This window comes from Drosophila sechellia, chromosome X (genome assembly GCF_004382195.2).
Source record: "Drosophila sechellia strain sech25 chromosome X, ASM438219v1, whole genome shotgun sequence".
In the NCBI taxonomy this organism is placed as follows: domain Eukaryota; kingdom Metazoa; phylum Arthropoda; class Insecta; order Diptera; family Drosophilidae; genus Drosophila; species Drosophila sechellia.
Genome location: NC_045954.1, coordinates 6,488,177 through 6,514,548, shown reverse-complemented (window position 1 = coordinate 6,514,548; position 26,372 = coordinate 6,488,177). Strand labels below are relative to the sequence as shown.

General features: G+C 47.0%; 4 protein-coding genes across 15 annotated transcripts in view; 2 read left to right on the top strand and 2 right to left on the bottom strand.

Moving 5' to 3' along the window:
- Positions 1 to 104: 104 nt before the first annotated feature.
- LOC6612202 (nuclear transcription factor Y subunit gamma) lies at positions 105 to 2,840 on the top strand. Its single transcript, XM_002036683.2, has 3 exons — positions 105 to 315; positions 474 to 1,863; positions 1,926 to 2,840. The coding sequence occupies exons 1-3, from the start codon at positions 272 to 274 to the stop codon at positions 2,316 to 2,318; spliced, it is 1,827 nt and encodes a 608-aa protein (XP_002036719.1). The 5' UTR covers positions 105 to 271; the 3' UTR covers positions 2,319 to 2,840.
- Positions 2,657 to 6,970, bottom strand: LOC6612204. Of its 2 annotated transcripts, none has more exons than XM_032725931.1 (9): positions 6,772 to 6,970; positions 5,586 to 6,503; positions 5,104 to 5,528; positions 4,886 to 5,037; positions 4,615 to 4,831; positions 4,206 to 4,556; positions 3,349 to 4,149; positions 3,070 to 3,293; positions 2,657 to 3,009 (listed from the first exon to the last, which is right to left on the bottom strand). In XM_032725931.1, exons 1-9 carry the CDS (start codon positions 6,908 to 6,910, stop codon positions 2,859 to 2,861), a joined length of 3,378 nt encoding a protein of 1,125 aa, XP_032581822.1. In that variant the 5' UTR covers positions 6,911 to 6,970; the 3' UTR covers positions 2,657 to 2,858. The 2 variants fall into 2 exon arrangements, with proteins under 2 accessions (XP_032581822.1, XP_002036721.2); XM_002036685.2 differs by having other exon boundaries at positions 3,070 to 3,290.
- A 425-nt stretch (positions 6,971 to 7,395) lies between these two features.
- On the bottom strand, positions 7,396 to 17,262 carry LOC6612205 (coronin-7). 6 transcript variants are annotated; one of them, XM_032726505.1, is made up of 15 exons: positions 17,162 to 17,262; positions 14,718 to 15,258; positions 14,162 to 14,348; positions 13,542 to 14,098; positions 13,331 to 13,483; positions 12,639 to 13,181; positions 12,025 to 12,208; positions 11,884 to 11,957; positions 11,614 to 11,646; positions 11,363 to 11,535; positions 10,393 to 11,301; positions 9,984 to 10,329; positions 9,779 to 9,914; positions 9,614 to 9,714; positions 7,396 to 9,551 (listed from the first exon to the last, which is right to left on the bottom strand). In XM_032726505.1, exons 2-15 carry the CDS (start codon positions 15,024 to 15,026, stop codon positions 9,459 to 9,461), a joined length of 3,798 nt encoding a protein of 1,265 aa, XP_032582396.1. In that variant the 5' UTR covers positions 15,027 to 15,258; positions 17,162 to 17,262; the 3' UTR covers positions 7,396 to 9,458. The 6 variants fall into 6 exon arrangements, with proteins under 6 accessions (XP_032582396.1, XP_032582398.1, XP_032582397.1 ...); XM_032726507.1 differs by lacking the exon at positions 17,162 to 17,262 and adding an exon at positions 17,075 to 17,139; XM_032726506.1 differs by lacking the exon at positions 17,162 to 17,262 and adding an exon at positions 17,034 to 17,122.
- A 105-nt stretch (positions 17,263 to 17,367) lies between these two features.
- The window catches only part of LOC6612208 (guanine nucleotide-releasing factor 2), a 22,162-nt gene continuing 13,157 nt past the window's right edge, over positions 17,368 to 26,372 (top strand). For 3 of the 6 annotated variants that reach the window (XM_032726502.1, XM_032726503.1, XM_032726501.1), the window contains exon 1: positions 20,633 to 20,834. In XM_032726502.1, the coding sequence (XP_032582393.1) occupies positions 20,633 to 20,834 (202 nt within the window). Of the gene's footprint in view, positions 17,824 to 20,177; positions 20,835 to 26,372 lie in introns of those variants that run through there. The other 3 variants (XM_032726500.1, XM_032726498.1, XM_032726504.1) reach the window with 3 other exon arrangements.

The following is a 26,372-nucleotide window of genomic DNA, read 5'->3' as shown; positions in this document are numbered from 1 at the left end:
CGGGCAGAATGCAATTGTCGGCTAAATTTGGCTTGGAAGTAGCCAGGTGGCCTGACTAATGGCTATCGTTATCGGGCTATACAGTTTTCGCCCTCACCGCCGCCTGGTCACACTGGCACTCGCGTGTATGCATGTGTATGTGTGTGCATTACATTACGCATTTGCTTTGCGAATTAGAAGCTAATTGAAGCGAATATTGTGGACTCGAGCCGGTCGCCAGAGTCCCACGGTTGCCGCCAACACCGAGCTAAGGTCTCCAGCCATCCGGGCCATGTACGCCACCAACAATGGCGGCACGAACAAGGCGCCAAACAGGTAAGTTCCGCCTCCGCCAGCAAAATCGAGCGCCCCTCCCCCAAAAAAACAGGCGGTACAGCCGAGATTTTTAGTGTGTGCGCCGCTCCTTTTTGTTTTCATTCTGCGATTTGTGCACGCCAAATAATGAAAATGAAACTAATGGGAATACCCTACAGCAATGCCACCTCCATGTTTGACAACACCATCACCGTGACGCCCATCAAGATGGAACTGGGCCAGGCGTATGCCAAATCGCAAAATCCAGCGGCTATGCAGCGAAGAACACCGAATGCAGTGGTGGTCACCACCTCCTCCACCGTCTCCTCAGCCCAGCAGCAGCAGCAACAACAGCAGCAGGGGCAGCAGCAACAGCAGACTGTTCCCATGGCCAGTTTGGTGTCCAACGCCTGCACGCTGGTTAATCCCAGCATGAGTGTGACGGTGGCCACAACCGGTGCGAGCGGCGCCAAGGAGAAGACCACGAAGGCCACACGGACTCAGGTGGCACGCAAACCGCCGCCCACCATCGACAACTTCTGGCCGAATATCGTGAGCGAGGTGCACAGCATCGGCCAGGTGGATGCCAAGCACCAGGTGTTGCCGCTGGCGCGCATCAAGAAGATCATGAAGCTGGACGAGAACGCCAAGATGATTGCCGGCGAAGCTCCGCTACTGTTCGCCAAGGCCTGCGAGTACTTCATTCAGGAGCTGACCATGCACGCCTGGGTGCACACCGAGGAGAGCCGGCGGCGCACGCTCCAGCGCTCGGACATTGCTCAGGCCATAGCCAACTACGACCAGTTCGACTTCCTCATCGACATAGTGCCGCGTGAGGAGATCAAGCCGTCGTCGGCGCAAAAGACCAAGGATGGCAGTACTTCCAGTTCGAGCGGAATGGCGGGCACGGCCAGCAGTGCCGCCTCCACATCCAACACAGCCACCTCCAATGCGGCCGCCTCCGTGGCGGGCAATGCTACCGCCACGGGCAACTTTGTAGCCGGTGGTTCCTCCGTACCTGCGACCACCGCTGGTGGCCTCAAGCTGGACACCACGGGCGCAGCCAATGCCGCCGAGGTGCTCGGCTTCAGCACTGTGAACTCGGACATCTTCTCAGCGCAACTGCAGCAGCAACAACAACAGCAGCAGCAACAGCACGCCGCCCAGCAGCAGCACCAACAACAGCAGCAACAACAGCACCAGGCGCATCCACAGCAGGTTCAGATTATTCAGCAGGGCGCTGGTGGCCAACAGTTGCAATACTTCATAGCACTGCCGGGTCAGCAGGCGGCGCAGCTCGTGCAGCAGGTCCAACAGCAGCCGCAGCCCGCCCAGAATCATCTACCCATCAACATTTTGTCAACCCAACAACCCACCCAGCAGTTGATACTGACCGCCGGTCCCAATGGTCAGCTGACCGCAACGCCAGCGCCGCAAACTGCTGCCCAGCAGCAGACGGCGCTGCTCCAGAATCTCGCCCAGCAGCAACAGCAGCACCAGCAACATCAGCAGCAGATTCAGCTGCTGCAGCAAGTGGTTACGCCCACGGGGGAGCTGACTAATGTGCCGGTAGGTATCACTTGAGCTAATTGAATTGAATCCCAGATTGAGAATGGCCTTTCCCATTGCAGATCGCCATCAATGCCAGCCATTTGCATCTCCTGCAGCGACTACAACTGCAACAGCAGCAGCAACAACAGCAGCAGCAGCAACAGCAGCAGCAGCAGCAACAACAGGTCATCATCCCAACCCAACTGCTGACGACCCAGCAACTGCTCCAGCTGGGCGGAGCACCCACAGTGGCCCATCAGCAGCAGCAGCAACAGCAGCAGCACGCCAATCTCACGCAGCAGAGCAACGCCAGTGCGGTGACCAGTGGCACGCCGATCTTTATCAACTCGACCATGACTGGTGCCCAGGCGGCGGCGACGCAGGCGCAGCAGCAGCAGTCGGCGCAGCAGCAACAGGCACAAACGATCTCCACCATGTCCACGGATCGCACACTAACCGGCGGATTTCGGTAAAAGCTGGAAGTATGATATCCGTACCAACGGGCGGACGGATAGACGGACAGTTGGCAATCATATCGAAAGCATCGGGAGGCGTTGGAATCGGGCATTGGCAAGCGGGCATTGATTGCGCCATCCCCTGTCATCCAGCACAATGTATAATATTATAGTTTACGTAGGTGTATACGATTGTATATCGCGAGGGAGATTATATATAGCTAGTGTCTAAGTCGTAGGCATCTGTGTAGAAACGATTTCTCAATTGTAATTTATTGCTGACCCTCCCGCCCCCTGGCAGCAGGTTTCACCTTCTCCAAAATCACCGCCACCTCCACCACTTTTAAACATAGCACTTAGAGAGAATAATGGGAAATCGAGTGTATTAGTGTATGTATGTGACGGGTGACGGATGCCACCGGTCCAAAGCATAACCCAGCGTTTCGCGTGGCATCCGCGCCCTTTATTATGTATTTGTACTTCTAACTAAGCTAAGCTCTGATAAACAATTATAAGCCACCAAGGACTATGTGCCAGAAACTCGTGCGTCCATTGTATTCACTTTTTGGCCAGGATCTTGTTGATGTCCTGCAGTTCGCGGGTGCTCCACGGTTCCAGCGGATCGGGCGGCGATTGCGTTCTCCGCGTGTAAGCGGAACGTCCCCGCTGGCTGCGCTCGTCCGGATCATCGCTTTGCTCCGGCGAAACTCTGGCGCACAAGGGAAATGTGGGATGAAGAAATAAAATGGACACAGTGATGGGAACTCACTTGTTTCGGCGACGAACACGAGCACTTTTGGCGCGACGAGCGGCCTCATCCTGTGCTGGCTGGCACTTTCGCAGGTGAAACTGCTTCATGGTGGCGTGCACCTCCTCCGCCGTGGGTATATCCTCGCTGTCCTGTCCACCATTGCCGTCTTCGGTTTCCACTTCGGCTTCCTGTTCGATGGTCAGCACCTCCTCCGCGACGGCTTCATCGAAGTGGAAGCCCTGCTAGTGTGTAGGTGTACATTTTGCACTTAGCTATTTCCCTTTTTTATCCACTCACCGTGTCCACATCCAGGCCAGGTGGTGCCCACACCGAGGACATGGGCTGAAACTGTCCATGGCTGTGACCCTCGAATCCCTGCTGATCCCGTCGAATGTCCGCCTTGGATAGGGCATTGTGTGTCCGTTTGGCCAGCGATAGCTTGCCGAGAATGGGTCCGCCGCTGTCGCTCTCCTCGGTTTCCACCTCGGCCAGCATGGCCATAAACTCCTCCAGCTTTTTGGGATCGACAATGTCCTTGGGGTCTTGGAAAAGGTTGCTGAAGTTCGAAATGGGCAGTGGCATGGCTATTAGGTCGGGAGCAGCAGCAGCAGCAGTAGCAGTAGCATGTGTTGCATGAGCGGCTGGAGATGCTGTGGCCACCGAAGCTACGGGCAGTGGATCCACCTTCTTGGCCACCGGCGCCTGCGGCTGTGTCTTCATCGTTTGCTCCACCAAATCGAAGGCCTTATTGGCCAGCTGCTGCAGGCCGGCAAAGTAGTGGGGATCATGAGTCTCCGGTCGCTGGTCCGACATCATGATCAGCTCCCTAAAGGGATCCGGTGCTGGCGGTGCGGGCGGAGGAGCTGTTACCGATCGCAGGGTGACGCCATTGGAGGAAGCCGGATTGCTAGCGAAGGTCAGCATGTCCATGGCGTTGGTGAAGTCCGAGTCCGTGTGCAGATTGTAGGGATCCTTGAGCTTCTGCTTGGTCACTTTCACGGGACTGGAGATGGAGGCACGGCCCCACATAAGGCGACGCATCTCCTCGCCGGTCATTCCGCGTTTCTTGAGCGCCGTTAGCGTCACACGACCCACTCGCTGCATAGGATTGGCATAGAAATGCAATAGGATGCGTACAGGGTTTGGCAACTTACCTTCCAGTTGGAGACGGCTCCCTTCCGCTGCTTGGCCCTCGTCTTGCTCTTGCTCTTGATGACCATCACGCCGCGCACTTCGAAGCCCGAGTCATCGGACGGACCCAGCGGTATGGAGTAGGCCTCCAGGTAGCCCTTGGCATCCGCCTGCGGCACAGCGCGCTCCAGCGTGACGACAATCTTGGCCCACTGCTTCATCCACTCCTTCTCCGATTGCTCGATCACAGTCACATAGGTGTTGCCCATCATGGCAATCAACATGTTGAGCAACAGGATGGGCACGAAGATCATAAAGATGACGAACACGGTCTTGGAGAGATTAGGATATGTGGTCTGGTTGAGATCGGGATACTGCAACAGAAGGTATATTAATACAAGTAAGTAATCCACGATCGAGGCACCCACTTACGTTATAATCACCCAGTGTGGTTTGGAACAGGGCCATCCAAGTGCTGGTGTAGGTATTGAACATGGTGGACTGCACCTGGGGATGTCCCTTGTAGAGGAAGTAGAAGGCCTGTGAGAATCCGCACAGGACGATGCAGTAGATGATGCCGAAGGTGAACATGTCGCCCGTGATCATGGAGTAGATCATGGTCACAAACGGACCCGTCAGCCGAATGGCACTGAAACAGATGGATGGGGGATATTTCCTGGACAAGCTTAACTATCTAACTTACCCTGCAAAGAACATTAAGAGAAACCAGGAGCCCGGCACAGCGAAAATCAGGATGGCCTCCTCGGTGTCGGTGTCGCCAATCAAACGGAATGGAATGCACGCCAGGATCAGCAAGTTGGAGAACAGGAAGATGGCCTTAGCCGGCGCATGGGACTGTGTAAGCAGAGAAAGGATGATATTAAGCGGAAGATCGCAATCTATATATGCTAAGATCCTTACCAGCTGCTTGAGAAAGGCGGACAATCCCTGGTTCTTTATCTCGTCGCCTTGCTGGAAGATCACATAGCTTAAAACTCCCACCAGGGTGGCAAACTCGGCGCAGTAACGGGCCACCGTCTGGGCATTATAGTCACCACCACCACTGTCGCCCTCATCCGACTGCATGTCCAGCAGAGCGTCTGCCGAGGCATCCGATCCCTCGGAATCCTCGCCCTCGGCTTCGCCATCGTGCGCTGGACGCAAGTATACCGATACGGACAGGCACAGCAGATGGGTGGACAGGATGAGCAGACGCTTCAGAAACTGGTTCTGCGCAAAGGTCTTCCACTTCTCCTCCAGCAGGCGCTGGATGATGCCGCCGTCCAACATGTCCAGATGCTCCGGCTTGGTGCCGTTCAGGATGATGAACAAGGCGGAATTCCAATCTGTTTGGGATTAGTTATTAAATCAAATCCATAAGGAACTTCGTTAGGACTACTCACTAGTCCTTCCGTCCGGCAGGAGTGTGTCCAGTGCATTCAGTGGGTAGCCGGAACAGGTGATGTTACTGTAGCGCCAAAACTCGCGGGCGGACAGCTCCAACATTTCACGAAAGACCTCCGCTCGTCCCAGCTTGCAGGCCAGGGTGAGTGGAGTCAGTCCCGTCTGGTTGACGATGCCATTCTTGGCCGGCGTCTTGGGATGTCGCAGGGCATAGCCGAACATGTCCAGTTTGTCGCACACGACCACCATGTGCAGGATCATGTTGCCGAAGGAGTCCTGGGCATCCGGATCGGATCCGCAATCCACCAGCAGGTTGTATACACTCTCGTTGGCACAGCAGGCGGCCCAGGCCAGCGGATATTCACCCATGTAGGCCAGTCCCTCGTAGTCCGTGCTCTTGGCCGGATTCGCCCGCTGCTGGTCACGTGGCAAAAAGAAGCTACCAATCGCTCGCTGATTGATATCAGCTCCGGCCTCGATCAGATCCGCCACCAGCTCATTGTTGCTGTAGGCAATCGACAGGTGCAGGGCACTGGCACCCAGATACTCCTCGCCCTCCATCACATCCAGCGCCAGATTGGGGAACACACGGAGCAGCACGCGCGCCAACTTGGTGTGCACCTTGGAATCGCAGATGATGAGCACATGGAGCAGACTCTCGCCCAGGGCGCCGCGGTACTGCATCTGCCAGCAAGCCTTGTGGTCCTCCCATTTGCCCAGCGGATCGTGGATGGATAGGGACGCCTCAATGGGTATGGTCACCTCGGTGTGGTCGCGGTACTTCCAGCGCAGAAACTCCGCACGGTTTATCACCTGGCCCTTGCCATCGTTGTACATGAAGACGCCAAACTGCTCCCGTATCAGCTGCTCCACGGCAATCAGTCCGCCCGAGTTAATGGCGTCGATGAGGTCACCACCTGGTCAGGATTGGGTGACGTTACTAATTTTCTAACATCTTAATCTATAGAATCTTCCTGTAACTCCTGTAACAACTACTTGTATTTGAACCTACACCAATTTCTTTTACAGTGGAACGAGGGGTCACCAAGCCCTGATGTTTTGGGTCACCACTCTGTTCGCCATTTACCATTAACTAAGAACACGGCCATTGTGGCAATCTTGGGATTGGGTCACTCTTCTACAAGACGTAAAACTAATGTCACCAAGACGCCACTCGGAGCCTACCTCTTTTGTAATCCGCCAGTTTGTACAGCAGGCACTTGCACGCGGTGGCCGAGGATTGCGAGATGACGGCATCCAGGATGGCGCCGGGCTTCATCTCGGGCGCCTTCTTGCGCAGGCATTTCTTCAGGAGGAACTTCATATTCGCTGCCCAGATCCCTATCCCTGATCCGAACTCAACTGGCCTCCTGGGGAAAATGCGCACAACCTTCTCGGCTTGTTTGTTCGATGACCCATGATATGAAGAGCCAGGAAGACAGCTCGTTGTCCTGGCAACCCCACCCACCCAGCCAAGCCAATGAGACCAGAACTACTACCTCCAATCTGAAAGTCAGTTGGGCGCAATAGGATCCAAGTTTTAAAGGTTAGTTTTAAGATTTTAAATTTAAAGATATGAAAACTCATATCGCAGAAACACCATTCGAATATATAGTTTATTTTTGTTTTTTTTATTGAATTATGTATATAAATATATTTTTGCCTTCATTATTATTATTGTAATTATAACTTAGTGCTAGAGTATCGGATGGGGGTTATCGGATATACTCGTACTGTAAAATAAATTGTATAAATAATGTGTATGCTTCTGATTCAGATCAGATTCTGATTCCGATTCAGCTTGTTCGCTTTCATAAACCATCCTCACTACTTTCTGCTTGCTCTTCCTCTTCCGACTTCCGCTGGGAATCATCACCACGCATAATCATCATTATCATCAATCAATCCTTCATTCGCTTATCATCGTATTATATATCGCTTGAAGTTGTATTTTCGTATATTGGTATTGTTATAGATATATATAAATATAAATAAGAGACGTTCGAAAATCGTAATCGAATATGGCTAATAAATACAGAATGACATAATATCTGCGGGCATAGTATTGGATTTGGATTGGGTTTACTGGGCCGTAGGACTATATGATCGTAAAACTGTGTTCCCGCTACCCCGATCCCGGGATCCCAATCGATCCCAGACCAATTCTACTCGTGCTTCGGAACACTTTTTGACGGGCCGGTCCGATCCGGATCAGAATGTTTAGCGAATACTTGTCTGTTAGTCGTTCCATGGCGTTTGGATTAATTAAATGCAGTTTGGACTTTGATTTTGGAGTTGCTGGAATTGCTTCAGTTTGCCTATATAACTATGCGTATGGTATGTGTGTATATATAATCTGTATAATAGAACCTTGTCTAGCACAATATTGCCCGGTACCCGAGAATTTTGTTGGTCTGTTTTGAAATATTTGAGTTTGAGTTTTTGAATTCGAATTTCGATTTGCCACGCGCTATGGTTCAGTCGTTCGAGCCAGAAGTTCGAGTTCTTGTTCTTGGCCAGCATTTAGTTATACGCTTGGTATACAAAATATATCATATATCAATATATCATGTATATGTGTAAATGTATATTCTATTGCAAGTACAAAACGTTATTGCCTATGGGTTATGCTACTCGAGATACGATCTATTGCCTTCCCTCGCTCGCGTTTCAATGGCAACTTTCACTACTTTCCCCCCTTTCCGTTCTCATTGGCATTTCGTACCTTTTTTTCATTTTGCGTTAGTAGGGGGCGTTTTGGGGAAGGGGGTTTCTGAGGATGGAGATGGGCGGCAGCTGGGGCAACTGACCCATCCGCTGATCAAGTCTTTTCGTTATACATTTGGGAATTGTTTTGTTTGCATGTCTTTGCGGTTTGATTCGGCTTTTGCAGTTTGTTTGATTTACGCATTTTACAGTACAAAAATTGTCTCGCTTGATTGTAGTTCTCAGCATTATATTAATTTTTTCGTTTCCGTTTGGCTACAGTCTATACAGTCTGTTTTTGTTTCCTGTCTTGTTGTTGGTTGGGGCATAAGGATTCATTTGGGGGATCGAACGATGCGAAAGACTAGAAACAATGGTGGCGGCTGGGGCGGCAGCATCGGTTCGATTTGGGTGGGTTTTTCATATCGGATAAATGGTTGGATGGTATAGGTAGAAAGGGGGTGAAATATTGCGAAAAAAAAAGGTGATAGTCAAGCACACACACACTCTATCTCTCTCACTCACTCGCATGCAAACGTGAAACAAACAGAGAGGGGAATACATTTGCGTATATGTCAAAGTAGTATCATCTAAGTCCTTCTCTTCACTTTTCCTATATGGCCACATAAACTGAAGGACACAGGAGAACCGGGGAAATTAATCGTAAGTGTAAACACCTAAATAGGCTAAACTAATTTTGGACTAACTACTTAAATAGCACACAAAAAACACAAACATATGTATATGTATGGGTAAATCAAAAGTTAAAACACACACAATTAAACAAAAAAAAATAGGACATACACAAAAATACAAACGTTTAACAAAACGAACAAAACTGGCTTACGAAGATTAATTTGGCAATTATTGAGCAACTGCAGTAATTGGCGAAGGAGCTGAGGAGGAACTGAATCCTGGGATGGCGAGGGACAAGGGATGAGGGTGTGTGTACGGGAGTGTGTTAGTTTAACTTTCGGCTTAGCTACGAGTTCTCTATATACGCTCGCTCGCAAGTAGATTGTAGATACCGAGCACCTTGCTGTTGTCGTCATGATGTCGTGTCATGTTTAGATTGTTTAAAAAAAAGTTACGCCCATTTGTGGTTAAACGCTAAATTGTGAACTGATTTCCATGGTTCATGTCCGCCGCAGACGTTGGCTATACTGCTACTCCTGCCACTCGTTCTCGTCCACGCCCTCCATGTCGTCCTGCTCCAGCTTGGTGGTGAACTCCATGCGCGCGCTAACCGATTTCTGGATCTGAAAGGATCAAAGTTTCCGTTAGATCCAGTACATAGACCAACTGGATGGTTTAATCTCACCTCCTGCTGTTTGTTGATCTCGTACTCGGACTTCTGGCCACCGAACTGGGGATGATCTGGCTTCTTGACGGGCTGCGCTGGCACTTGCTGTATGGAAGATACTGCAACAGAGATCACAGAGATCAGTTTGATTTACCAAAATAGAGAGTCACTCTCAACACTCACAAGTTTCCATGCCCTCTGGTTTGAGGGTGACTTTGGGTGCCGCCTTGTCATTGCTAGCGAACCAATCCTCGGAGCTTAGCGTGGCGCTCCAGGTGATGCGTGTGGGTGGAAACAGATCGTCTTGGAACAGCTCGCTCTGCAAGGAGCACAGTCAGAGTGATTAGCGTGGGGGTAAGGAAATGCGCTATAGGCATCCAAAACCTACCTTGATGCGGGGTACTGTGAAACTCAGGGGTTCAATTGTGGTATTGGTTAGCCGATAGGCCTTCGAGAACTCCACGCTGGCCACGTCGCAGTGGTTCTTGGTGAGGAAACTGAGGCCCTGGTGCAGCGAGGTGCAACGATGGTGCGACAGTGGGCAGATGTACGGCTCCTCGTCGGTGATCTCGTAGCAGTAGATTGTGGAGTCACCCTTGCCCGTAACAAACAGTGTGGAGCTATCTTCGTCATAGAATGGAATCAGTATGGAGGGTGAAACATCCAAACTGGCAGTGTTCAACGGGGCGGACAACTTTTGTGCATTGTACACGCTGATCTGTCGCTCCGAAACCCTGAAAAAGTTATGCAAATTTCAGTCACATCTTCACCAAATGTTCCAATTTTCAAGATCCTACTTGTCGAAACCAGTGCAAACGATGTAATGTCCATCCAACGCCCAGGTGATCCGAGCTCCACGAGTGCCGACCGGTCCATTGCCCTCCCGTATGGGTGTCTCCGATTTCCTTGGGTTGTACACCCTAATCTTGCCATCCTTGCACACGGTGGCGCCCAATCGGCCGCAGGGACTCCAGGCGAAGTCAAAGATTTGATCTGTATGCCCCGAAAGCGAGCATTTCTCGGTCATGGTGCGCAAATCCCACAGCTTGATGGTCATATCGTAGCTGGCAGTTAGCAGAACATCAGCAGCCAGCGGGTGGAAGCGTATGAAGTAAATCTTGTCCAGATGAGCGGTCAGCTCGCCGGCAGGTGTGTTTGTCGGCTCACTCAATCCACCGGCTTCAATATGCCAGATCTTTACAATGCCATCGTCGCAGGCCACAGCCAATCGCTGGGCATCGAACGGATCCCACTGGAAGTCCATGATGTTGCTGCCGTTCACAAGCGACGGAATCACACCATCGGGCAACCGTCCAGGGCGGCTCAACTCAAAGATGGCTATCTTGCCGCCGGGCCCCGAAAGTGGCACGGCAACGCGCTCCTGGTTGGCGTGGAAGCCATTGCATTCGCCCGGAATCTGGCGACTTAGATTGCGCAAGTTCTCGATGTGCGTGGACTTGTGACCGGGTGTTCCCTTCAAGTGCCTGAACTTGGACACCTTTCCGAAGACGGTGGAGGTGCGCTTGGTGCTGGCAGCGCTAAAAGCCGCCTCAGTGGCGGACTTCTTGAGTCCAGCGCCATTTCCGCGGCGATGCTCCTCCATTAATTTGCCCTCTGGCACAGAGATGCGCTTGGTGTCGACCACATTGCCCTGCTGCTGCTGTTGGTTGGGCTTCAGTGGCTCCACTTTGGAGTGCTCGCGACGTCTGTAAATCGAAGAGCTACGATGAGTACGGTGCGTTACGCCTTCAGGGTGGGCATACTTACAATGGCACTGGCGACTGAGGCTTCTCGTCCACCTGACTCTTGGAACGATTCTCGTATATGCGCCGTCGCTCGGCAAAGCTGCTCCTGGAGGTGCAGTTTCTTCGCAGATCCGCATCCGTGCGATCTTCGCCCTCCGTCGAGTTCTCCGATGACTCAGAGTTTTGCTCAAATATCTAAGAGTAGTCATGGAAAATCAAGTAAAGGATTAGTTTCTGGCAAGTATAGTCAAATTGGATATCCCTTTAGCAGACCTTGTCGGATGATTCATCATCGTCAGCCGAGGACTACACAGTTGTTATAGTAGTTCCCGTTGCGCAGAATCGGCAGTAGTTCAAGTACAGAAGATATAGTTGGATTTTAGGGGTTAGTTGAAAGTGATCGGGAGCGTTTCAAAGTTAGTTAGACGGAAGAAGGCGAATTTTGTTGTTGGCACAGGCATGTAATATAGAGGGCGAGCAGAACGTTACAGTAGTAATAGTTTATAATGGATTCTATATAGATCCCATTTGACACGGACTTACCTTACGGCGCTCCGAGGTGGTCAGTGACTTCTGGACTCCATTTCCGGACACAACGGGTTCCCTTTCGTGTTTCTCTGCAAATGAAAGTGGTAGAATAAGCAGTTAATTGAAGGCCTTTCTTAGAGAACAGAGTCTTCTTACTTTTAATTTCGATTTCCACAATGAGATCCGGTTTGGCTCCCTGAGCGGGTGTCATCTCCACTCCGCTGTCCTGTCCCACGTTTGAGATATTCTCGTGGGATCCCGGTGCCAAGGGCACGGCGAACACCTTGTCAAACGAAACGTCACCTGTGGTGCTGGAGAAGGGCTTGGGACCCAAACGTGGCTGTGGAAAAAATCAGATAATCTTAGTCAACATATTCTCCATATACTTCAGTGAAAAATCATAAATAGCGTTTACAGAATCAAAAGGCTTTCACAGAAATACTAAGTACAAATTGTCTGAATATACAACGGATATCGTACCAACTGAAAATGTGTCAATAAGAAAACATAACATAATCTCTAGGTGTTTCATAAGAAAACCATATGGCAAACCAACTGCAAATGAAAACAAACAAACGTGGAGCGCTAAAATCGGTTGACTCGGTTATTGACAGCTGCAATCGCCGTCTCAATATCACCAATATACGTAGAAAAACTTAGCGCTGAGTTCAACAAAAACTAAGAAAAATAAATAAACTAATAAATAATACACGAACAATAAGCAAATAGGATTGCCTGGGCGGTGGAATATGAAGTGATGGTGACGGCACCTTGTATGCAGACGCAGCGGTGGTGCGAGGCCTCGGGCGCGGCGTGTTGGTGCTGCTGCTTTCCCCAGCGGAATCACTGGCCTCCGGCAGGGAATTGTTGCGCGAGGTGCGCGGCATGGGCTTCGGTGGCGAGTGGCTGCCACTGGCTGAATGGTTGTCCAGTCCACCGGAGGAGGAGACCTCCTCGCTGCTGCCGGTCGAATGCTCGTGCTCGGTGGGTGACTCCTTGTCATCCTCGTGGGACTGGGCGTAGGCATGGGCCTTTTCCTTCTCAGAATCCACCTTGTATTTGGCCTCGAACTTACGGATGAGCTCACTGCACTCGCCATCTGGCTGGGACTGTGAAGGTGTGCTCTTCTTTCCGTTGCTCTCGTTGCTGTTGTCATTGCCGTTCTTCTCCTCAAAGTTATTGCCCTTGTTTAGCATGACAAAGTGCTCGTTATCGTTGCGCTTGGCCTGCTGATTGGGTTTCCCAGTGGTGTTGCTCTTGGCCCGCTGATTCTCCAGGTTCTTAACAAAATCACTCAGGTTACCGCGATGAATCTGGATTGATGGCCAAATTGGGTTTAAACGAAACGCCCCAGAAATGCTAACTATTGAACCCTGACTACATTAGCCCTTGAAGCCTTGTCTTCCGTTTCCCAATCTTACAATCTATACGTCGAAATATGAAAGTGTAGAAGGTTACTTACAATAATTGGCTCATCACCATGCTCGCGCTTGGCGGGATCAAGGCTCATCTTGGGCACCGCCTGGTTGCTGCCGTTCAGCCACTCGCCGGCCACCAGTTCTGTCTTGTAGCCAGTGGTCTCCGGATACAAATCGGCGTGGAAATCACGGTATGTCTGTAGAATTGTCTTATAAGTATTTCGAGGGTCAATTTTAAAATAGTTTATTACTTACCTTTCTGGGCACCTGGTACATGATGGGTATGACCATGTTGGAGGTCAATTGCAACACCCGGTTAACCTCTGCCTCCATGACTTTAAGTGCCCGCTTGGGCACCAGACAAGCTCCCTTCGTCTGCTCGCCAGTATGACGCAAGCCCTCAATTAAATACGGATCCTTGTCCGTAATCTCCAAATAGTTAATAGTTGTGTCACCCTTTCCGGCTAGGAAAAGCATATTGGTGTCGGGATCGAAGAGGGGCATCAGTATGCCCGTCGAGCAGTCCAGTTCGAGAGTTTTCTCCGGCGTGTTGAAGTTGCGCACATCACGGATGATCACCTGTCGCAGGCGGGCCGCATCGAAGCCAGTGGTCAGGATGCGGTGTTGATTGCCCAGCCACACTACCCGCGAATCCTTGATGCTCTGATGCGACTCAGCAGTCAGCTGGATGGGTGAACCAGCGGCACGGGGATCGAAGATTCGCACATTCTTATCCTTGCAACTGGTAGCCAAAACGGAACCGTCCTCGCGCCAACTGGCCGACTGTATCACCTCGGGGTGCTCATTGTTCGCTGAAAGGACAAAAACATATTTAGTTAGGGTATTATTTTAAAAGGAAAGATGTGTTTACTCACAGAATATCTCCTTTTGAGTGCTGAGATCAAAGAGAGCCACACAGCCGGCGGCTGTGGAGTACATTAAGCCATCTGCTGTTGGATGAAAGCCCACTGTCTCTACGCGTCTCTGCTTGTGTGAGAAGATGGCCTCCGGATCGGAAAGCGACTGCTCCAGACCCTTTTCCGGTATGTGCCAGATCTTGACCTGTGGATTGCAATGGGAGTGATTAATTAGCAGGGGGACTTTGTGTCATGTTGACTATCTATAATTTGTGACTAATGTGATAGCGTTGCGATGAAATTATGGTTTCTGGTGAGTTATTAATATTAATAATATCACATTATTGAGTGCTCGTTCGTATCACACTCATAAACTCATAATAACATGCAACTATTTAATCTCTAGCTTCTGGGAAATAACCATTAAATGTTTGCAAAACGAAAAATAAATTTTTATAAAATTAATAATATTGTAATAAGGAAAAAAAATATTCTGAGTAACTCTATGGACATATCATTGGGAAGTGATGAAACATTTAGGGGTACTGACAAATAATATTGAAGGATCCCTTACCAGGCAATCCTGCGAGGCGGTGGCCAGCAGCCCGTCGTGAAACGGGGAGAACTTGAGGTCCGTCACTGTGTCCGTGTGCCCATGGAGCAGCGGCATGGTCTTGCTCTTCCGGCCGCAGTCGTCCAGCGGGAGGACAGCGACGCTGGAGCCGGTGTGCTCCCAGTTGAAGGCCATGAAGGCACCGGAGGCGGCGATGTTGTTACCGTACGTCTGGTAGCTGCCCACGCAGATCTCGCGGACGCATGCCTCAGCCTTGGGCACAATGGGTGCGGCATTTTTGTACTTGGAAGCCTTGAATCGCCAGGCCATGGTTGGCTACTTGGTTGAGCTGGGAGGGCTTCGATCCGATGTGATGGCGATCCGATGCGGATGTGGATATGGATATGGACGTTCTCTGCTCGAGTGTAGAGTGACGATTGTGGATTGTATATGCCCGATGCTTGATGCCTGATGGTCGAGTGTCACTAGTCCGGTGGCTCCCTCTCAGTCGCTCTCTTGCGCTTCGCTCTCCGCTCCGCTGCTCCGTTTCAGAGTTTCGTTTCTGGAAAATGGCAAAATAGCCGCATAAGTACGAGTATGATATCACTTGGGTGCGCGGGGGACATTCCACAGTTTGTTATCGCCTTGCCCGCCGCTCCTGACTCATCGTCATCCGAATCCGATAGGGCAAACAATAGGCGATAACCGAATATAAATAATAATACATTTAGCAAGTATGGATGGGGGAAAAAAAGAGAGATGCACTTGCTATTGCGGCGATACGACTATTGAAAAGAGAAAGCTGGACAAGAATGGTGTCCACCAAAGCCGGATGAGCCAGCCAGCCAGCCCGACCAACACTCGCGCATTTGGCGTACGTGTTTGTTTGAGTATGTATGCGAATGTTTGTTTGTACATCATCAGGAAAGGCGAGGAAAAACACTGGGCAAAAAATGATGGGATCCGGCCGGTAGGGGTTAATTTGACACACCTAAGGGTTAGTGATCCTCTTTTCAGCGTTATTTATTCACTTTCTGTCAAGCTAAACATATATTTACTACAATTTGTACTAATTTTTAATGTGCAATTTGCAAATATGAAATACGTGTATGAACAACTGCTGAAAATGGCAACACAAACAGTATGATCCGAGCGGCGGTAAGGGTTAATATGCCACACCTAAGGGTTAACGATCCTTTTGATAAATTTCATGGAGAGTTTCACGCACACATACACTTGTACAAACACAACCCACTTGGCTTGCAGTTTATGGATAAGCACAGTGAGCACTCTGTAAGCTAAAAATCACATCAGTGTAATGGCATCAATGTGCCTTGATCTAAAGGCAAATAAAATGTTAGTTTGCAAACAAAATTATATTTTTCAACGTTATTACTTTCTTTTACACTCTCTGGAGGCCGCACTGTAGTCTCCTGAGTGCAGTTAGCAAACGTCGAGAGAGCGAGAGCGGGAGGCAGAGAGCATGCGCCAATTCAACTGTTTCTGTTTGTTAGAAAGCGGCAAAACAAATGACCACTGAGGGTAAAAGGAGGCGCGGCTGGGGGACGGCCAAGCAAGTATTGACCAGCGGAGCCACCAGGTAATGGGGTCAAGTGATTTAGAAAAGCAAAATCAAAGGCAATATAACGAGGCGATGTTGCAAAGTGAGAGCGAGACGGGCACAGGTGCAACCTGCAGGAGAGCTCAGCGACTAACGGCTAACGGATGACAGCGGGCGGCGTGGGAGAGCACGAGCATCTGCATCCCTATCTCTCTCTTTCGCTTGGTTGGGGGTGGCTAGAAGCAAGCCGGCTAGCATTTTTGTTGTTTTCACCCACTGCCCACTAAACACACACACACATTTGCACTTCTGGTGGTTGGTTTTTGGTCACTTTGTTCTTGTTGTTGCTACTTATATGCATTTATTGACATTTTCACAAGTTTTCCATCCTATATTTTGCATACATTGCATTTGATTATTGGGTGTTACTTTCTAGTTTGCGTGCCATTCAATGAAAAGAGGGGTGAATTTTTTTTTATATACTTCTTCTTTTCTCGCTTTTCTTTCCTTATTTCCTTTTCCTTATTTTTTGCAGCACACACCCTGGCGCCGGCAGAAGAAGAAGAGGAAGAATCCAAAGCGGCGGCAATGACAATGACAACTACAAATGCAACAACAAAGGGTGCGCGCGGGGGTGGAGTGGGGAGCAGGAGCCGGAGAGGGGGTGGTGCAACTACACCAACAACAACTGCGCAAAGGCGACGCCGCTTCTTTTTTTATGGGCAAACAAAGGAGCAGTTTTGCACACACACATATACAGACGCACACATACGCACATTTGAGTTGCAGTGCTGCAACTGCACACAAACATACGCACGGGAGGAAAAACACGGCGATTAGGCTCACACACACGCGCCGGTAATTATTCTCCCGCTATTAATTACAAATATTGCCATTAATTTACCAATGCAATCAATAAACTACGCGAGAGAACTTCAACTTTTTTTCAAACGTTTTGTCATCGTCTATCGATAGCTTTCATCTTCTCGTGCTAGAGGTGGCACCCAAACATCGCCACAGCGCTATCGACAAATATCGATTGGGCGCCAATCGTCACTTTCTTTCGTCACTATTTTCACATTGTTTGGGAAGCATTTTAGCAGCACTGCGCAACGGTCACCGCATTTTGTTGTTGTGTTGCGCGTTTAAAATTGTATTGTTATTTTTTATATTTTCTTTTTGTTTTTGGCCCAAATGAGAGCCGGCCAAAAGTGCAGTGCCAGTGCGATTGAATTTCAGTGAATACGAAGCGGGGATCGCAACACAACTTTATAAATACATGTACATATATATGTAGTAAGAGCGAGACGGGACGAAATATCAAATAAAAATACTGTACTGTGTGTGTGAGCAAATACTAATACTACTCAAGCGGAGAACGATGAAAATGTGCGTGTGAGAGGAAAAGAGAGTTTAGTGTTTTTTATTTTATTTACTGGTCTGCGGCTATGAGCAAAAAGAACCGAATATCGTTGCGGAAAAAGGAGAATGAAAATTGCCAAGAGGGAAATCTGTGAATCCTGGCGAAAACACACGGCCTCATCATGAATATACTGCAGAAAATCGGTCAGTATTTCGCTCTTAAGCGCTCTCTTCTTTTTTTTTTTGGCGACTCCTTGACTTTTCCATCCAATTTCCACACAGTTTACCGTTTGCATTCGCCTCCATCGTTTACACACATTCCTCCGTCTCTTCCCTTCCCCATCCTTGATCCTATTGCCACTATCCCTATATTGCTCATATACCCCGCGCCCCTTTATCTAGCAACGCCCCCGCCTTTCATTGTTGTTGTTCGTGTTCGTGTTCGTGTTGTTGTTGTTGTTGCTGTTGCTGCCGCTGCTGCTCGTTTTGGGAGCTGTCAACAAGTCTATTTTTAGACTTTTAGATGCTGCAGTTGCATTTGCCTCTATTCCAGAAGTGTTAAACATTGGAAGAACAACTCCAGAAGCGAAGGCAAACATTTTCGTTTTCCTTTCCATTTCCTCTTCCTATTTTCATTTCGCCCCTCGCACCTCCGCTGCGCTCCCACTCACACGAACACACACTCTCTCGTCTTTTTTTCCTCTAAAATTCTTCCTAAATTCATATGGTTTGAAACCTGGATAAAAAGGCTGTCATCCTAATTGGAATTTATCCTCTTGTTGTCTTTACTCCATTTGTATAACCCATAGAATTTCACTTTGCATCCCATATGGAAGGAAGCTCCTTGAATATTTCCCGGAACTCTCCGATTGCATTTGACCTTTGTTTATCTGTGGAATTTTGTTTAATTAAGTAAATGTTCTCCGAAAATCCTTATTGACTAGAGTTTTTGATATATACATATATACATACATACATATATTTAAATCGCATTAAACATTTCCCGGAAATCCTTAACCAAATTTGGCCCCCGCAAACGTTATCCTTAACATTTTTAGGGCTTAGCAGAAAAGTAGGCAAGGATTTTTAATAACGTTTTACTAGGTTAAAAAATCGAAATATTTCTTTTACAACTAATAATGTATGGGTGCTTAATTCTACGGTTTAAAATCATATCCCATATCGATGGAAGAAAATTGAAAATTGAAATTGGTTTCCATGGAAATACGCCCTGCTGACTATATTCATGCACTTTCTGCCCACATATGATAAGCACTAATTTTTGATTTAACTCAAATCGCTCACACACATTACTTAATTCCTGCGAATGGCAGCTTTCGTGTGGTATTTGGAATTTGATTTACCATTTTCTGTCTATTATTATCCTGTTGATTTCGACTAAACGCCAAGGATTTTGATTTCCCGGAAAATGCACTTGCTCTGGGAACACAAGAGTTGGGTGAAAATGCATATTAATCCTTTGCCCAGCTGAACCCATTGTCCACCCTCGTTTTAATTAATTCCTGGAAAACACCATTCCTGCTGCCTGGTGTCCATTTATAATAGCACTTTTGTTTGGCCCAGCATTATCCTGTTGATTTTGGTTCTGGTTCCATGCAACGCCAGCTTTTAGCTTATAGTTAATGAGCAGAGCTCCGATTTCGAGGGAAATGCATTGAAACTTGTTGCTGCCCCAAGAATTTGCCATTGAAGGATTCTCCATTCGCCTTCAATTGAATTACCCCTGCCAGTGTTAAGCTGTCTTAAATTCTAAGCAAGTATCTCCAAACATCTACGCATTTTTCTATCCAGCTTCGCATTTAATTTGTACTTTCTGTGTGGATTTCATTGTTCTGGCAGCACTTTTGTCGCCCACTTTGCATGACCACTAACCAACTTGAATTTTTGGCTGGAAAACATCAAGTCTTAGACAACGTCTGTCATTCTTTGTGTGCTCAGCTCTTGCCGTGTTTACCTTTTTTTTTGCGAGTGCAAATTTAAAAAGTCGCCAGCTGACTTGAATGTTTCCATTAGCCTGATAACAGCCACTCACGCTGATAACAGTCACAAGCTGACACACTCGCGGACGTCTGAATAGCAGCAGTCCACAGTTTACTGAACTCGCAACAAATAGTGCAGGTAATGATAACTAAAAATTAATATTTTAAAAAAAAAAAAAAAAACTCAATGTACAATATTATCCATTCATGTATGGAGCTTGTTGTAGTAGTGGGTTTACTAAGTTTTACTAGTGTAGTATAGTATAGTACTATATAGTTCTGGTAGCAGGTGGGGCGGGGAAAGTAGCTAGACTGTCAGATCTGTCGCTCAGCCAAACGCTCTGCCCAGTGGCCCCGCGATTAGATTGTAAAAGTTGTGCGCTCGCAGCTCATCGCTTTACACCGCGTACCGCTCACCGCTCATCGCTTACCGCTCACCTCTCGCCGCGTACCGCTCACCGCTCACCGCTCACTGGTGCGGTATGGTATTGTATGGTATGGTAGGTTGACTCGGTTTTGTTGGTTAGTTGGGTTGCTTTGGGTTGGGTTGCCTCGAATTGGGTGGCTCAGCTCAGCTCGGTCGGTCAGTCGCACGCGAAATTTTCACAACAACGGTGTTGTTTGCCAGCCGTCTCCGTTCTCCGCACGGCAACACATCGCACAAATCGAGCGAAGTTGATTAATAAATGCTCGTTGTTGTATAGCTCGTGATTTGCAGGCAGTGTGTGTGATATCATACAGAGGGGCGATCCCCGAAATCATTTGCCTATTTTTGTTCTATTTTCTATTTTCTTTTTTTTTTACGGAGTGTACCAGTGATCGGGGATCGAAGAGCGATCGATGCGGGGCACAAATTGAGTTGGAGTCGTTGATGCGTTTGCTCCAATTCCCGCGCCCCAAACAAATCAGCTAAACAATAGCAAAAGGCCGTCGTTTGTTTTTTCTTATATATATACATACGTAGTGTATATAGTGTATATATATATTCCCATCGATTTCCGCCCATCGACATAATGCGTGTTCTCAACACGGAGCTGCGCCTGCGCTTCAAAAATCGCAAACCGCGACCCTTTAATCGCGCTGCCAGTGCCGATGATGCGTTGGATTTGGGATCGGGAGTGGGAGTGGGCACTAGCATCGCGAATGGAGCCGGCATCGGTGTGGGGGCCACGATGATGCCCCTCGATCAGCGACTGAATGGAGCCACCACTATGAGTACGTATCGTATGAAACATATGCTGTGTAATTAGGATTAATGACAAGATGATAGTTTAGGCCACCGAGGAAAATAGCACAATATATTCACAACTTATGACTTGTAAATTCAGTCGGCTTTGTCTGGCAAACAATTTCACTGCCTCCTAGAGCAGCTTAATTATGTTTGCAAATAGTAAAGTTAAAGAAGGTGTTAACTAATAACTCGCAAATATTGCAGAACTGTGGCACGTTATCTGGCTTTACAAGTGGTTGTTGGACAAGTAGATAGGTGTCATCATCATTATTTTTTTGTGCAGACCAACCACATAACCAATGTCAAAACTGGGATTTCACTCTTAGTAACTTAATTTATCATTGCTCTTATCGATAGATAGATGATGATTATTTTTCCATGTGCAATTTCCCCGCTGACGATAGGTAAGCGGCAGCAAACAAAACAATTGCTAGTTTTCATTTTTTTTCACTTCCCGCTGGTCAGTAGTTTTCAGTTCCAGCTCAGTTGAATGTGCAAATGGCCTTGAGCCAGCCAGATAGAAATGGATATAACTATATACAGATAGAGATAGAGATTGTGATCGAGATAGTGCTCTTTGTGGAATGCGATCGTTCGTCGAGATAATGGAATAATGGCCACGGGCAAATCATCATTTGTATCATTTTCATCTAGCTGCAATTGCCACAAATTAGGCGAGCATAATCGGCCAAATTGATCAGAATCCAAAGCGAATGCGGTCATAGTGGGCTCTTTATGTCCGGATCCGATCGAAGATGAATCAATTTGTCCGATAAATTGAGCAACTGACTGATTGTGATATATGTATATATTGCATTTGTGAAATGGAAAGGGCCGAGGGCAGATATACTTTTCATTCGAAATCACTCGCTTTGGAAATCCTTACATGTATCTGAATATGGGGTATTTGGATTCATACCTCGTCTGCCTTATGGTGTTTCTGTAAAGATACTGGCTGCTGGTCCACAAAATAGTCGATAGTACTCCGCAGATATTAGGCATCGTAGTGGCTGTTGGGTGTTCGTTCCTTAGTCGATCGGATATCGCGCACACCTCGTCGTTGGTATCTAATCTAATCACCCGACGACTCCGTGTCTGCGTCAACACATGTCCACACTGTTGGGTTTGGGATATATCATATATATTTCGTATATGCCAATGACATTTTGGCCTGCCGCAAGCGAATGAAAACGAATGAAAGCATTCTCCAATTGGCGAGATGGAAATGGAAATCGAAATGTAAATGCAAATCCAAATGTAAATGGGAATTCCATAAACATGAAAAGGGTTTTGCCTAATTGTTGTTGATTGAACAATTTCGTGTTGGCTTTCACTGTTGGCTGCACTTTCTAACTGGTAGAAAGGGGGGGAAGCTGCTGACCACTGGGAGTCACCTGTTGCCGCCTCTTGGGTTTCAATAAACGAATAGCAGTGCACTCGAAAAAAAAAGGGGAGCTTTATTATATATACACTCATATTGGCAGGCACCATGTAGATAGAATATCTCGTTAGTTCGTCTTTGTGGCCAGGACACCAAACGGATGCACACAGAGCGTCCAACAAAGCGAGAGTGAAGCCTGGAATCAGGAATCAGGCATGGAGAATTGAGAAGTGAGAATGGCAAATGGCAAATGGTGAACGGGAAAAAGGGTCTGTGGGCGTGTCCGGGTTCGATTCCGATTTCGATGGCGATGCCGCTAGCCGGGAATTAGATGCGTCCACATGCGATGCAAGTTGGCAGGTCAATGGCAATGGCACTGGTCACCGGGAATAGACTCGATTGCTTCGCATTTTATTATAGTATTGCTATTGTTGCTCCGGCCTTCTTAACCCTGACCTTAGCCGGAAAAATCCATTGCAGGAGATGGGCACAATGAGATCTTAATTGACCAAATGAGTGCCCGTCGACAGATGCCTCAATTTCATTATGTATATGGTTGAAAATTTTTTAATTGAAACGAGCGACGATTAAGAGATAGCGGCCAAGTCAAAGGGAAAATTTGACCACTGTTTAAACTCATACATACGAATAGGAAGTACTCAGTAAAGCGGCAAACAAATGGATTGCTATGCACTCTGTACATAAACTGCAGCTTGGAAAGGCAACTCTCCTCTTGTGATTAGCTTGGCAAGCCTTTGAGGTCGACAGAAATGCTTTCGAATAAACCACTGCAATGCGTTGAGGTCAAAGGAGATAAGGTTGGACAATGTCAGGCGCAGAGATGTCTTCGCGCTGGCCACCATCTGGTGGACTTGAGCTTGGTGTGTGGTCACAGGTGGGCAGAGGGTTTCCATTGGCGCCCAAGTGAAATCTGGACTGGCTGGTTGGTTGGCTGGTTGGTTGGCTGGTTGGTTGGCTGGTTGGCTGGTTGGCTGGGCTCACATACCTCTGTGCTGGTGGCCATTGTTGGATCTTTGGTCACGTATGACATGGCACTTTCCCGCTTTCCCTCTGGCGGCCCCCACAAATATGTTTGTTTATGTCAACTCGGTTGTGGGCTTCTTTAAACTGCTTTATGTTTCGTGCTTTGTGCTTTTCACTTACACAATTGCCATTCTGCACTTTTGCTTTCCTATGGATTTCATTTCGTTTTCCATATCGTCAACGCTCTATGTCATAATTGTTCACCTGGCCGCCCAATCTTTATTTCTTCCCCCCCTTGCACTACTTTCTTCTGGGGTGCGAAACTTTCATTCTTCAATCTGTGCAGCTGTCTTTTTGTGCTTTGCTCGCTTTCTGGCCAAGAGTATCGCATCTGAAGCGTGTCTATTGGACAGTTACATTGTTGCAGCCCCCTTCAGTCCCCCCCACCACACTTTTCATTATTATTACTATTATTGTTATTATAAGTTATAGCGGCACAACAACCACCTGCTTGAAACGAATTGAAGATTTCATTCAGCGAGCCATTCAGTTCAGTTCGAAAGTGAAAGAGTTTGCATTGAGAATTGAGAAATCCCAATTAATTGGAGGGGGCATTCACCCCACGCCCAATCTCTTTTAACCGTTTTCCCTTTAGTTGATAATCGGATTTATTGAAGCGATTGATTTGCACAACTTCGGTGAATGATGAACATAAAAAAGTCGACAATAAATGTAAACAATATTTTTTGAAGAAACAAAAATTGATTGAAGCCTTAACGCTCTATATTTACTAGATTTTTTGATCCAAGATATCCAGTTTTTTGAAGTAGTGGGCGACACCCAAACACCCACACCACTCACTCACACACACACATTCACGCACAGTCGACGTCATCGTGGTAGTCACCATTATTGTGCCGTCATCGTCATCGCTCCCAATTCTCCATAGGCTGGCCTTTTCAGTCTCGCTTCGTTTGTCGCTTATATGTGGTTGGGCATTCAAAAGTAATAAAACAAAAGCCCATTAACCCCTTACACTCGGCGAAAAAGCGTTCGTCTCAAGGTATAAACAAGTTCTTGTTTTTGGTTTTGCATCAACAAGAAATCAGTTTGTTTAATGCTGAGCAGTGAAATGTGTGTGCTAATAAATGGGAAACAATAAGTTAAATAGGTCACGCACTCTTCTACATGGCGAGAAGAGTCTGCGATTAAATTGCGTAAAAAGTTCTTAAGTTCTTGAGTACTTAAATATTAGCATATTAATATGTATATCTGCTAGGTCAACATGTCTTTTTTTTTAAATCAAAAATTATTTCTATTTATGACGACGCTCGCTACTCTAGAACTTAATCAGGAACTAATTTTGCATCAACTTATGTGTAATAAGATCATTCGTCATACATACATATGTACAACATGGCTTATCATCGACTAATGAGTGTCCAAATAAATTTTTGAATAACCAAGAGCATTTGGCAAGTACTTGTATATAGGCTGCAGTCCGAATTTGAATCTCGCTTTGAGCAGAGCTTTTGTTCTCAGCGCGTTAAAAAAAATAATAATAAAAAAAATAAATTTGTAGTTTTGTTTACGCTGCGTTTAGAGTTTTTCTTTCCGTAGTTTTATATATAAATTATATGTATATTTATATACATATATGTATATATATTTCTTTTTTTTTTCTTCGGCTTGGTTGTTTGTTTTTTGTGTTTTTAATTATGACGACGAGGTCTTCAAAAGTTATCTAACCGTTGCCGGGAACGCATCCATCGACGCACGCCAAAAACTATAAAACTCATCAAAAAAAAAAAAAAAAAGTATCGGAACTCAAGTGGCCGCATATATTTTGGTGTGTGCTCCACGTTTTTCGTTTGTTTGCGCGGGGTGAAAAGTTAAATAATACACGGCGACTGGAAAATTAGCTACAACACAAACAACAAAATAACAAAACAACACAAAAAGGGCGAAGCGACAATTCTCGAGTGAGTAATCGGCGGAGAAGAGAAAAGAAAATAAGAGAAGAGAAGAGGCAATGATGTATAATTCAACAATTCGATGGCATTGTTGATGCGCTGCGAATAATGCTCATACGCAGTGGGTGCCAATTGAGTTCTCTCCAGCAAATCGTACAAATCGTACAAATCGTACAAATCGTACAAATCGTACGAAAACAAATGCACATACTTTTGTGATGACAGCACCTGCGAGTGACGTCATCATTGTCAGGGAAGTGGTGGTTTTCTACGGGGTAAAGGGTTAAATGTTAAATGGTAAAGGAGTTCCCATTCTCACAATAAGCTTATGGAAGTTACAGTTGTATACATTATGGTGGTCAGTGTTCAGAAGTACATTTGAAAAACAATTTCTCTCAGTGCACCGCACGTTGCCCACGCGTGTAGGTGTGTGAATACTATCCGATATTATCCGATGCATTTTAACCGGCATGAAAACCCGTCGTGATCAGATGATGACCCATGTCCACAGCACAAATCAGTGACTCTCAAATGAAATGGAATCCACATGAGCCCTTTATGAACACACCTGACTGTCTCAGCTGCACTGGGGGAAAACTCGTTATACTTTCAATACAAAAAACTAATCGAAAAATACGAAAAATCAATTATTACAACTCAGAATAGTGGCTTAAAAATCCATCCCGAGAACATTCAATTGCTAATTTGTAAATACAACTGCTGTGTGTCACAAACGAGAGCTTTTGTGGTGTGAAACACAACCGATTTGATCACCAAAAGTGGTCATTTCGCTACACTTTATATATGTACATAAATAAATTAGCATGTGCTCGGCAGTTTTAACAGCTGGAAAGTTAACATTGCATTAACAGGCGTTTGCTTAGCATCGACAGCAGCGGTCAAGATAAGAGTGCTCAGCTGAAAATAAGTGATTAAATGATATTTACTTAAGTGGAGATGGTAAATATAAGGGCAGAATTGCAGTGCTATTATTGTGACACGTGCTGTTTGGGTTCATTGAGATATTTCCTTAATAAGCAGTTAAATAGTTAAATTGCTACTCTAATTAATACGACAGTGCGCAAATGTCTAAATTTGTTCAGCTTCAATCGTTTAGGTAATTTTACTACTTGAGATTGTGTTATGTTTTTTGCCTTTAATGGACATTAATTTGCATGAAAATT